The sequence below is a fragment of the Strigops habroptila genome, chromosome 5 (assembly GCF_004027225.2).
Source record: "Strigops habroptila isolate Jane chromosome 5, bStrHab1.2.pri, whole genome shotgun sequence".
Taxonomy (NCBI): Eukaryota; Metazoa; Chordata; class Aves; order Psittaciformes; family Psittacidae; genus Strigops; species Strigops habroptila.
The window spans coordinates 37,139,601-37,152,090 of NC_044281.2; the positions used below are offsets into that span (position 1 = coordinate 37,139,601).

General features: G+C 41.3%; 1 protein-coding gene across 1 annotated transcript in view; it reads left to right on the forward strand.

The window, feature by feature from the left end:
• Positions 1–369: 369 nt before the first annotated feature.
• TSPAN15 (tetraspanin 15) overlaps positions 370–12,490 on the forward strand; it is an 18,686-nt gene continuing 6,565 nt past the window's right edge. The window contains exons 1-4 of the mRNA XM_030488512.1: positions 370–573; positions 5,917–6,102; positions 8,305–8,379; positions 10,842–10,937. Coding sequence (XP_030344372.1) covers positions 478–573; positions 5,917–6,102; positions 8,305–8,379; positions 10,842–10,937 — 453 coding nt within the window. The 5' untranslated portion in view covers positions 370–477. The remainder of the gene's footprint in view (positions 574–5,916; positions 6,103–8,304; positions 8,380–10,841; positions 10,938–12,490) is intronic.

The window sequence follows — 12,490 nt, forward strand, 5'->3', positions numbered from 1 at the left end:
GGCAATTGCCGAGGGCTGTGGATGCGTGTGCCGCTCCGGCAGCGCTATGAGATGGCTGTTTTGAGTAGCGATATAATTTTTTATGACAACTCCAGCTATGGGGTTAGTCCTGAAGGCGCAGCCCCTCGGCACCTCGGCGTTTGCAAAGGGAACGGCTAGGAAAAAGAAAAGAAAAAATGAAATAATAAAAAGCCGCAGCCGGGAGCGCTTCGGAGCTTTTCATTTGGCTTCCGACATCCTCCTCCCGCCCCATGTTCTTTGTGTTTCTCCGCTGTGTGCTGTACCACCACGCTCCGCATCCCCCGGCACCCACTCCTGCCACCCTCCCCGCGGCCGCGGGCTGGACCCGCTCCCGGAAGCGGCGGCGCCCCCGGACCCGCCCGACGGGGCGGCCGCTCCCTTCCGCCGGGCACGGGCCGCCGGGAAGAGGAGGGGACGGGCGGCTGCGTACGGCGGCAGGTGCGGCGGGGTGGGAGGATGGCGGCGGGGGACGCGGAGCAAGTGCGGTACTGCGGCCGGCTGTCCTACCTCTGCCTCAAGCTCACTCTCATCACCTACTCCACCACCTTCTGGGTGAGAGCGGATGGGGTGGGATGGTGGTGCGTGTGCGTGTGTTTGCATGCAGCTGATGGAGAGTGGTTGCGGTCCGCCAGCCTCGGGCTGTGCAAACGTGCGGCGTCCCGGGGCGTCCGTGGGGAGCAGCCGTGAGTCCTGTGCTCGGTTCCCACGGGAGCGCGGCGTCCTCTCGGGCAGCGGGGTCCCTCCCGCGCAAGGCACCGGGGTTTTGCAATAATTAATGGTTCCGTCGCGGAGCCGCGGGTGGCACACCTGTGTCTGTGGGTGCAGCTCCCCGGCCTTCCCGAGGCACCGGCAAACTAGTTTTGGCGGATGAGGACTTGTAAGGGTTGAAAGTTTGGCTGATAAAAATCGTTTATGGGTGTATTAAATACTGAATTTTGCCCCAGGGGAGCTGGGCAAATAAAGCCTTTGCCCTACACAATCGCTGATCAGTGGACAGAGTAATTCCTTTTCTGAGCCTTGTCTAGGTGATACTGTAAAGCTTTAAAACTTAAAGGTGTGTCGCACTTGTTGTCCCCAGCCAGGTGTGCTAAAACCCATGTGCTGTCTCCTGAAAGTAACAAAGTCCCGGAGGATGGGTCCGTACTGTCACCACTGACTTCTCAAATATGGCAAATTCACCCTCACCAGGCACCCCCTGCGCTGGAAGGAGCTCTAGGGGCTGTTTGTAAGGACTGTGATTCTAAAACGTGCTTTTTCAGGTTCCAGGATACTAGAGTGATGCTGTCTGGCTATGCTGGCTCCAGGCTGTACCGATGTAGAGATGCTTAGGTGGGGTTTCTTTCAGCCTTTTTCAGTTTAAACATTTCTTAAGCTCTTGTTTTGCTGGTCTGTGTTTCTGTCTTACTAGACACCGTATTTACAAGGTGGGAACATAAAGCATTTGGCATGTTGTGTGGGAGAAGAGGTTCAGATCCACCAGGTTTGATAATAGGTGTCTGATTAAAGCTATGGTTTAAGGGTGAAGAAAAATTGAAATGCAAAGTGTTTGGGTGTAATTCAAACTTTTTGGGATCCTGGTAATCTGTTTTTCTTAGAAGACAAAACAATCAAGGAAAGCCCTTGGGATTAGATTCCTGAAGTTCCCTGTGTTACTCCCCAGCAGCTGTTCCACAGGTGCAATTTTCGGAAAAGAGAAATTTGTCGCGTTATTTTTCAAACCCTTTTCTTGCAGCATATCATTTATGAAGGACTGTGCATATTGTCTACCCCGCATTTTCCGTTGGCAAGGGCCCTTGCTGGTGGGATGTAAACATTAATCTGGTTCCAGAAAAAGAGCCCTTCTGATATGTTTCTCTGAGCGTCCATGGAGGACAAAGCCCCGTTCAAGCAGCCTGAGGATTTTATTTACTCTTTGTAGTTGCTTGCTGTGGATTTTCAATGCTCTACCCTTGTTTATAGCCAAGAGCTTCTGTTTGTCGGCTCTGCTGGGGAGATGGTTTGCTCGGGGTGGGAGAGAGGGCAGCAGGCAGGATGGGGGCTATGGGAAAGGGAAGGATGGGAGCTGATGGCGTTCGCTCTCAGGAAGGCTGGTGCTGGGCAGTATGCTCCTGGTATTCAGGCTGAACACATGCTGTATTGTGTGGGGAACGGCACGTGGGTTTCTCTCTCGGAATTTTCTTTTATTCTAGCTTAGCAAAGCAGATCTCATCAGCCATGAATGTCAGTGGTCTGGTTCCTTTTCCAGCTGTGTTAGTTGTATTGACTTAAAAAAAATTTAAAAATAGTGTAAATGGAAGTAAAGTTTGGCCGTGGATCATTGGCTTGTTTAAATTTTGAGTGATTTCTGTTCCTTTGCTGCTTTTTTGGGTTTTGATGTACAGGATGCTGCAGTCATTCGTTTCCTCCCTGACGTGCTGTTCCTCTGGTACATCTGTGATGATGAACACCCGGATTCAATTCCCCAGTATTGCTTAAAATCACCAGGAACTAAATATCAGCCTTACCCAAAAGCAGAAAGGAAATGAAAGCATTGCTGGGAGTGCCGGAGAGGATGTTTGCTACAGGCCCGGTTGCTGCTGTGTCTTCCCATGTCACCTGGGGCTTTTTAAAAAACTTTTCCAGGCAACTGTTTTGCTGGTGAATGAGGCTGTAATGTAGTTTTTCTTGCCTGGCTGAAACAACATCCAGTGTTTTAAACAGAAGGTGCTGTTGTTGAGTGGGCACTTTATTGAAGAGTAAGTATTGCAACTATAGGGTTAAACTCACTACTTATTAAGAAATGCTTTTCCTTTCTCTTGGGAAAGCAATTTCTGTGCATGGAAAAGCCCCAGAGAAAGTCCCTGGTATTTGCTGGTGGATACTCATTTAATGTCAGTCAAGGCCAGTTAATTTTTCCTGTGGACACAGTGTGAATTGCCAAACTGGGAGCTGTTGTGAAGGATGCAGGATGTAAACAGCATGTATATTGGTGGGCTGCCTATGTAAAAGTTGTTTTTCCACCCCTAGTCACAGGAAAGTACGGTCCCGGAGAAGAGACTTGGGTGGGATGATTCCTAAGTTAGCATGTCTGCTTGGCGTAAATAATTTCAGCTACTGGTTTGACCATACTAAAGGTTTAAAATATTTTTATTAAATGCTTAAAAAGATAATAAAAGCATAAATCCTGCTTGTAAAAAATTAAGATTTTAATGGTGTACTTAGGTGAGCTTTTTTCCCCCTGTAATAGTTTTTTAAGTTTCCAAATATTATAAAACTTGAATGCCTGCGTGTCTGCTATATGATAAGTTGATCCGAGATTTTTATTTGTTAGCTGATGCTTTTCCTCTGGCATAGCAACAGAGCTGCTGAACGCAGCATGAAGCATTACTGTGGCACATGCCCTCTGCATGCTGGTTTGCAGAACTGTTAATTTAGGATTGCTTTTATTACATGGGTATTTGTTGTAGTCGTCTTCTTGGGGAGTGACACAGTTTTAATGTCTGAAGCTTTCCAGAGCAAGTGGCTTGATGCACTTCTAGAAGAGATCAGAGGGATGGTGAGAAATCCCCCGTGGGTCACAAAATAACTTTAATCATGTCATTTGTCTGGGATGTGATATTGACCACCTTGGTCCGTGGGACAGTAAAAGCTGTAATGGGGAATTTGAGGAGGGGAATATGGGTTTTTATTTTGTGGGATCAAGCTGGTGTCAGAAAACAAAAAGCATGAAGTTTCTTGTACATTTAGAATACTAGAAGTGGTCTTGGAAGACGTGTGAGCAAAAGTCCCAATAGAAAGGGGTGAAGATACAAATGTATATGAAGATCACTATATGTGTCTATGTATCTTAAGCTCTGAAAGTAAGAATGTGTCTTGTATTTCTACTCACAGGCACCTTTGAATCTTTAAAGCAGACAAAAAAAACCTTAGATTGAATGTTTTGGTGAGAAAACTAGGGCTAAGAAAAAGATTTCAGTAAAACGTTCTAGTCTTGAAACAACACATTTCTGAAATTCAAATAATCCCCATCAAGTTTTAATTCCTTTGGTTTATGTCCAGGTTTGTTTTGGGTTTTTTGTTTTGGGGATTTTTTTAAATTTATTTCCTAAACAAGGAAACTGTCAGGTAAATGTTGACCTTGTTAAATGCTGCTTTAGTGTTTGCAGGAGAGCCTGTCTTTAAGTTGTATTATCTGCTGCTTTCTAAGCAGGGTGAATGCAGTCGGGACACAAACGTATCAGGTTTTAATTTTATTTTTATATTTTTGAAATTATCATCAAAGTAGAGCTCTTGAATCACATATACATGTACACTCACTAATTTTTTAATCTGTAATTGTTTTGTATGGTTCTGAGATTCTTTTCCCGATTGCTAAGGCTGTATTTAAATATTTCAAACTGAGTTGTTTATGTTGTCACCTGCTTAAAAAGCCATTTATAATTTGTTTCCCAAATAATTAATTTTTTTAAAGACTAAAACTAACACTAAAATCAACCATTTGGTAATAAAACACTGTAATTACAATTTTACAGTAGAATCGTATAAGTGGTAAATTTGGGTACCTGTTAATTGTCCACTGTGTTTTCTCTCCTGTAACCTTACAGTACAGTTTCTGAATTTGTCAGAGAAGTTACTCTGAATTTGGTTGTGTAAAATTTTAAGTTGCTTTTTAAATAGCTTCAGTATATTTATTTTTATGGGTGAACCCTTCTGAGATTTTTCTTTTCTAAATGACAACTTGGTGGCATTTCCCACATATTGTCCTTTGGGCTTATTGTTAGTTCCTGTAGAAAATCACAGATTTCTAGTAAGTTGATATTTGTTTTAAGATATCCCATAATTAAAAAAAAATATTTAAACTGTTTGGCTCGCAATCTTGCACGTGAGTATGTCTTGTGTTTGTCTAGGCTTTTTTCTGGGATATACCATGTGATAACCAAAAGCCTGGTGTGCTCTCCTTGCCTTTGATGTGTGGGGAGCAGACTTGGGGTTCCAGTGGAAATGTCAGGTCAGAAGAGGGGAATGTTGTTTATCAGATTTGATGAGATGTTTATCAGATTGCCAGAATGGTTTATTTGAATCTGGTCTCTTCCCTGGGGATGTGCCTGGCAGCTGGAGTTGGCAGTAAAGTCTTTCCATTGCAATTTTCATGATTAAGTATTGTGGGATTTATTTTTTATTTTAATTTAGCATAATTCAGAGTGACTTTTTTAGCATGCCATAGGTTTAATGCCAAATGATTTTGACTTAGCATCAATTATTTTGATCGAAATATCTTTGCCTTGTTAAATGAAATGCATTGTTTTGCTTGTCAGCTTTATCTGGTGGTTACTCAAGAAAATGATGTAATTTCAAACTTGCTTTTTTTAAAAAATATCAGTGCATTTCCTCTGATGGCAGGAGAAGCGGAGGCATAGGATCCACCTGGCTGTATTTACTGAGCCTAAATCCAATAGGAGGTGATCTGAAGGGACGTTTAAGCTATTGATTGCAGACTGACTTAGAAACTGTATTATGTTTGAGGCATATATGCATGTTCACACACGCAGACGTGCAAAGAAGGAACATCAGTGCCGTGGTGTTTGCTTTTATATGTAATGTATGTGATCTCAGATGGGTAATAAATTACATTTCAACAAGTGGTGGGTGTTTCAGTTTGTTTAACTTCCAGTATGTTAAAACATTTAAATATATTTTTGAAATGAACATATCTCAGGTTTTTTTCTAACTTAGCTTTTTTCTACTTTAGTATTTTTGTTTTGTTTTTTTCATCCAAACTTCTGATTTGAGGTTTTCATTGTTTATAATTAATTCTGAAGTGAGTAGTCACAGGGTCATGTATACTCACAAAATGTCATCTCTGTGTTTACTGGGAGAAGGAATAACATCTGTGCTCTTCTCTTTTTTCCGTTCCAGGTGATTGGAGCCCTTGTCCTCGCGGTTGGGATTTATGCAGAAGTTGAAAGACAGAAGTACAAAACTCTAGAAAGTGCCTTTCTAGCCCCAGCAATTATTTTAATACTTTTGGGCATTATAATGTTCCTGGTATCTTTTGTGGGTGTACTGGCTTCTTTAAGAGACAATTTATGCCTTCTTCAAGCAGTAAGTGTTGGGTTTTTTAATCTTAATTTTTAAGGCTCATTGCTTTTGTTTTTCAGTGCCACCTGAATTCAAACTAATAACTGTGTCTGCATTGAGAAAAAGATTTAATAGAATTGCTTTTTTGATTTTTATTAAACTTAAAACTGGTTTATGGCAGTGGTCCCCTAAACTGTGGTATGTGGATGTCCTTCCAGCAGGGAGAAGCAATATTTCACCTTGCCAGTGATAGGACAGACGAGGGTCAGAGCCTAGCGCTGAGAAAACCAGCTTTCCAGTAGTTAAGGGCTTCATGGAAAACAACCAGGAATGTGAATTATTATCAGCCAGCGTGGATATTGTGCAAACTCAGCTGTTGACATACCATTTGACGCTAGCCTGGCACCACGGTGCCTTCTCTTTCTCTGGCCTGGCCATGCCACAGGTACATGCCCTGCTTAGGGGAACTGTGTTGGGGAAGAGGGAATCTTGCTGCCCCTTGGCTGAAGGAAAAGGCGAAGTCTGACTGCATCTTCCTCCCACCGGTAGGGGAGCATTTCCTAAAGCTGGGACCTGCTTGCTGGGACGATAAGTGCAGAGATGGGTTGTGGTCTCTGGTGGTTTACCAAACACTACTCGTTTCAACCCAGAGGAAGCCACTAGAGAAAGAAACCTGAGCTCAAGCTGACATCTGTCAGGCTGGCGGTGGCTGGGGTCTGTCTGCCTTTGTCTGGGAAGTGGAATATAGGGGGGAGATGGAGAAATGTGTGTTACAGTGTTAGCTGTGTAGCACCATAGGGCTTCGAGAGAAGGGTCCTAAGGGAGAAATGAAAGGGACATTTTTCCTCTCCAGTGCCTCTGAAAGAGTAAATTTTAGGGAAATTCCTATGTAACATTGTGGTTGCAGATGGAAGTTGCACATGTGACTAATTAAAAATAAAGTGTGAAAACATGATTTTCACCTTCGTGGCAGTTCAGTCTAAAGAAATGCTAAGTGCATGGCATGTTATGTAGGAAAAAGCAAGAGGTAACTGTGGATTTTGAAATTATGCTGAAATTTTACTGAGTCCATCCCTAGGCGCTGGTGGCTTCTTTCAGTCTGGGCATGGTGGTGTGTCTTCATCTGATGCCGAGGATGTTTTCTGTCCCCATTGTGGTAGCAAACCCGGTAGGATATTTAGACGAAGAAAAGTCCCTGGTATCTGCTCTCAGGCTGATTCCAGGTTTAGCAGAAGCAAAGATATGTGTCTGGTGAATTCATGACACTGATATTGGGTATTGACACCGCAAAAATTAAACTGACTTTGGGGGCAGAGAGCATTAGAGATTATTTTCAGATGAGAGATCATAAAACTTTTCTGCTGCTGAAGTTCATTAATAAGAAGCAGACCTAAATTCACATAACAGCCATATTTTATGCCTAAAGAATCCTTTTGGTTGGAAGGAACATTTCAAGTACTGACACATCACAGCCATCTCATGGTGTTGCTATGGATTTCTTCATATTATTTATATTTTGCATGCATTTTGATGAGTAGTCACAGATGCGTATGGTGTGGTCGTGTATGAGCACATTTGTGAGCTTGTGTATACACACACACAAATAAATAAGAGCTAGCAGATGTAATTTTTCTTACCACTGAGCTTTGTAAGCCCTATTAGTGTCAATTGTGCAGCCTCTGTGCTCAGCTGGCTTGGTAATGCAGTTCCCTCTTCTGAAGCAACACTAAAAGGTACTAAGCCCAGAATTTTGCTTTGATTTAACACTGGCAATTTAGTAGAAGGTGATTTAGATTGTCTTAAAGCACTGCTTTACCCACGAAATGAAAGCTAACATATAAGTACTGGCTTTGTAGGAAGCATAAAAACGTAAAGTTTGGTGTGGTTTGTAGCAGCCCATTAGTATGCTTCTCTGGGATGCTGTTATGGAGAGAAGTATCTTGGCATGGTAAATGCATCTATTGGTTTTGAGTCTACTCAAAGCAGAAAAATAATGTGTTTGACAATTTGGCAAAACCCAGAGTGACTCAAATGAGGAGAAGAGGCTTCCTTGTGACATGAACAGTTTTATAAAACCATAATTTTATATCTTTCTTTGAAATGACATCTCATATGCAGAATGCCAAGTATGTTGGCAATTGAATGTTACACACATAAGGATACTAACTGAAAAAATAATTGGCGTTTGTTCTGTTTAAAGACTCATTTGCAATTGTTTTTCTGCAGTTCATGTACATTCTTGGTATCTGCTTGCTGATTGAGCTGACCGGTGGAGTGGTGGCCCTGATCTTCAGAAATCAGGTGAGCTGCTTGTGTTTAGGTTTTGATCACAAAGAACATAACTCACAATCCATGATGTTACAGCGATGCTACTGAGCAAGTAAAAGGTGTTAAAATTGTCACCTGAGCACTGATTTGTGGAGGTCTGAAGGCAGGTCCCCACTTTTCAGGGCCTTGCAGGTTTGGGGATGGCTGGGATTGGCCATCCGTTCTGGAGATGAATTCCAGATTAAATAATATGAAGAAAATCTGTTAACTGCGAATGTGCAATATGGGCAAAATGAGTTTCCAGCTCTTCAAGTGTTGCAAAGTGCTTTTTTCTGATTTGCCATCTGGGTCTCAGACTGCGGATGTGGGAAGTTTCCAGCTGCATTTGGAGACTTATTTTGTAGTGGCCAAAATGTTTTATGTTACCTGTAGGACAGCTCTTCCCTGCCCTCATCCATAAGCAACATAACTAATTTCTATAGGTGACCTCATCATTTACAAGCATGCTATAACTATATAAAACCCTTATTTTTTTCTAAACAGAAAGCAGCAGACTTTTTTTTTTTTCCTGTTAGAAATGCTTTAAAACATAAATATTTTAACTATGACAAGTACTGAATTTCTGTGTTTTGATTTTTTTCTAATCTGGCAAAATGTTAGCATTAAAACGAGATGCTAAATAATACCTCTTCCCTCCCCACCGCATCCTACTGATCTCATTTCCACAAAAAGAACTCACACATACTATGTTACATATGTTATTAAAAAAAATAAAGCTTTTTTGTTTTTTTTTTTTTTAATAACAACTCACAGTTATTTTGAAATAGTATGATGTTCTTCCTAGCTAGTGTTTTTTTCTCACTGCATGCTGAACTGGAGTCGTGAACTTGACCTGCGAGAGCAGAGGATGAGATATCTTTGTTTCTAGAAGCCATCATTAGCTGTTGCCATAGGTGTCACCTTGGCCCCACAGAAAGATTTATTCTGAATTGTGGTAGGAGCACCAGGCTTGTCCGAAGGGAGCAGATCAGCCTGCCTGGTGTAGGAGTGTGTGTTTCATGGGGTGCAGAGAATTTGGTTGGCAGAAAATAAAGTAAATGCCAAAGATGGTATTTGCTGAGAGGGCGAGGATGAGTTGCTGTTGACTTTTGGACAAAGAAAATGTATTCTTGGAGGTTTTGTGCAGTAAGCATTTTCCTGACTCATGTATTGGCTATCTGTGCAGGACAACTATGTTCAGGTCTCGTTACTTGTTTTACAAGATAAATGGAGAAATTTGGGTTAGTATGGGGAGGAGAAGGAAGTATTTAATAAAAGCCTAGGGTAATAACCTCTATTTAGATGCTGATTGTTTTGCATGTCTCTAATTTTCCTCATTTCTTTCTCTATTTCCTTCTCAAATCTGCGTAGTCCAAATGAGGTGATAGAGGTAGCGTGAGAGTTGTTGGTGCTTGCTGCTGTTCCTTCTTTGCCAGTTAGGATAGTCCTGAAAAATCCCATGTTAATCCTAAGCAACAATGTGATAATTGGTTTTGTTCTGTTTTGTTTCTAAGTGTTGCAGTTTGTAATACTGAGAAAATGAGTAGGTGTATTTCAGGTTTCTTTCTGACCTGTAAGGATTTAACTTGGATCATTTTAGCCACTGGATTCAAAGGAAAGTTGTTACATTCTGTTTATGATTAGTGCCATTTTTTGCTGTGCTGTGATTGTGCTGGATCCTGAAAACTCAGTACTCTGTTTGGGTTATTTTTTGTTTGTTTGGTTTTTTCCTCATCTTCTCAACTTAAAAACATTTTGTTAATTTCTAATATGTGAAGCAGAAGAGACACCTTTTTATATCAGCCACTGCTCCTCTGCCATATTTCTCAAAACTATCACTGTAAAACATACAGATACTTCTTTTTTTCTGCTTAAGGTAGAATAAAGCTCTTTATCTGGCAGTTATGGACTCCTCGGAAAATAAAATGGTGAAAAGAAAATTAATGGAAAGTAAAATTCATGCAGATGGGAGCAGGGACACAATCAGCTCTTGTTGCCCAGGGCATGGTGCAGACCACCCACGGTGCCAAGACCCACCATTCAAAACCACCGTTCTGTCACCCAAAAGATGACGGGGATCCGCAGTGCCCAGTGGGAGGCATCCTGCCTGGGCATAATGGGACCATCACTGGGAGATGCTTGGAGAGTCTCAGAGAAGCAGCACGTTGCTGAGGAGGTGCCATACTGTTAGTGCCTCTCCAGCAGTGAGGCTGCCTCCTTAAAAGAGAACGTCAGTTCTCTCTGCCTCCTTAAAAGAGATGGTCAGTCCCTGCAGGACTGTGTTATGATTTATTTTAAACTGATTTTTCTTTTTTCCCCTGAAAAAAAGAAAAAGAGTAAAAAAAAAAGTGCCTTTCCTTTTGTGCTTATTAATTACACTTGTCACTTTAACCTGCTCTTGTAATTTCATTTTGCTGTGTGTAACCTGTGAATCTTGTTTTACTTTTGCCTTCTAGACGATCAACTTTTTGAATGATAATATTAGAAGAGGAATTGAGAATTATTATGATGATTTAGACTTCAAGAACATAATGGATTCTGTTCAAAAGCAGGTTTGGTTCGGTTTTTGGTTAGGTTTTTTTTTGTGTGACTAATTCAGTGCTGAGATGCTGTAGGTCCTTGGTGACAGCTTTGAGCTTTTCCAGTCCAGAGATAATCAAGTTCTTATTGATGAGGGGGATGAGATCTCAGATGTCATCTGTTATGGCATCGCTGTGGTCAGGGCTCATCCAGCATCTCAGCTGGCATTTGAAGCACTCTAAATCACTTCAGGAAGAGGGGTGCAAAATGCAGCTTTTGCCTTGATAGGTGTGAATTGGATGCTCAAGGCCAGATCCTGCAAACAGGTAGGCTTATAGGGGCCCCACAGCTAGATTCAGGCAAATTCAGCCTAAATTTCACCCAAGCTCTTGTGCTCAGTGTTTCTGCCTGCTAGTCCAAGACATTCAAAAGCATGTCATCAACAGTAGGCTCAGAGAGTGAGAAATTAAGTGGCAGTTAGGCTGTTTGAACCTGGGCTGTTGTATTTTCACTTGAGGGCACATAGCAAGCTCTTTAATGAGGTGGTTATTTAAAGGCAATGCCCGTGGAAGTGTATATACCTGTAATTAAAATCCAGAAACCGTGTTAAGCCCAGCTGAGCATTACTTAATGGCACGTGTAGTTGACTCACAGCCTTTTTTTTTTTTTTTTTTTTTTTTTAAGGTTGGTCTGTTGAAATTTTTATTGGATTATTGAAGAGTTCTGCCACGCAGCTCAGCGGCTGTAGAAGCAGCAGAAAATGCTCAGAAATGTGATGTCAGGGCTCATGTGATGTCAGTGACCATGCCAAATAATGATTAAAAAACCCCGAAAAGTTAACTTAGGCAGTGATATGTGTGTTTTAAGACATCGTTATGGAGATGGCAGCCTACTTTGAAAACAAAATTAGCATGGAAAGTCTGTCAAAAGCAACCCATCCCGAGGAAATTTTGTCATTAGATTTCATAATGCTTTAAAGTTTCCATGCACTGCCCAAAATTATGTGTATGTACAGCAAATATACATTTTAGTGATTAAATATACTGCTTCTTTCCCCTTCATTTAAAATATAAAGTGAATATTTGTATTAAGTCAGTGTAAACTTGCAGTATTTGTTTGCCAGATTTCAGTTCTACTAAATTACACCCAAAATGTTTTGGTGACATTATTTTTATGCCTTATAGCAACACCTGTCTTTTAGGCTCATTCAGAAATGTAGTCACAATCCTAGAACAAAATTGAAGAGGTATGTTACATCTCAAGATGGAGCAAATGTAAAAACATTGCTTAATGATGTCCAGAACTGAAAGGATGATTTTTCAATTTGGAAAAGATGGGAGGTGGAACTTAGCACCGAGTACTTTGCTCTGGCACCCTGGGTAATAGCCTGATGAGTGGCAGAGGAATGCTACCTATATCTTTAATTCTTTTCAGTTGCATCTGTCATATACATTCATATGTACCTTCCTGATACAATGATAGAATCGCTGGGTACCTCAGTAGTCTTAAAATTATTTTATTCTTACTTTTTTTTCTACTTATTAGAGGAGCTTCTGTTAAGATACACTTTATTTATTTATTTTTA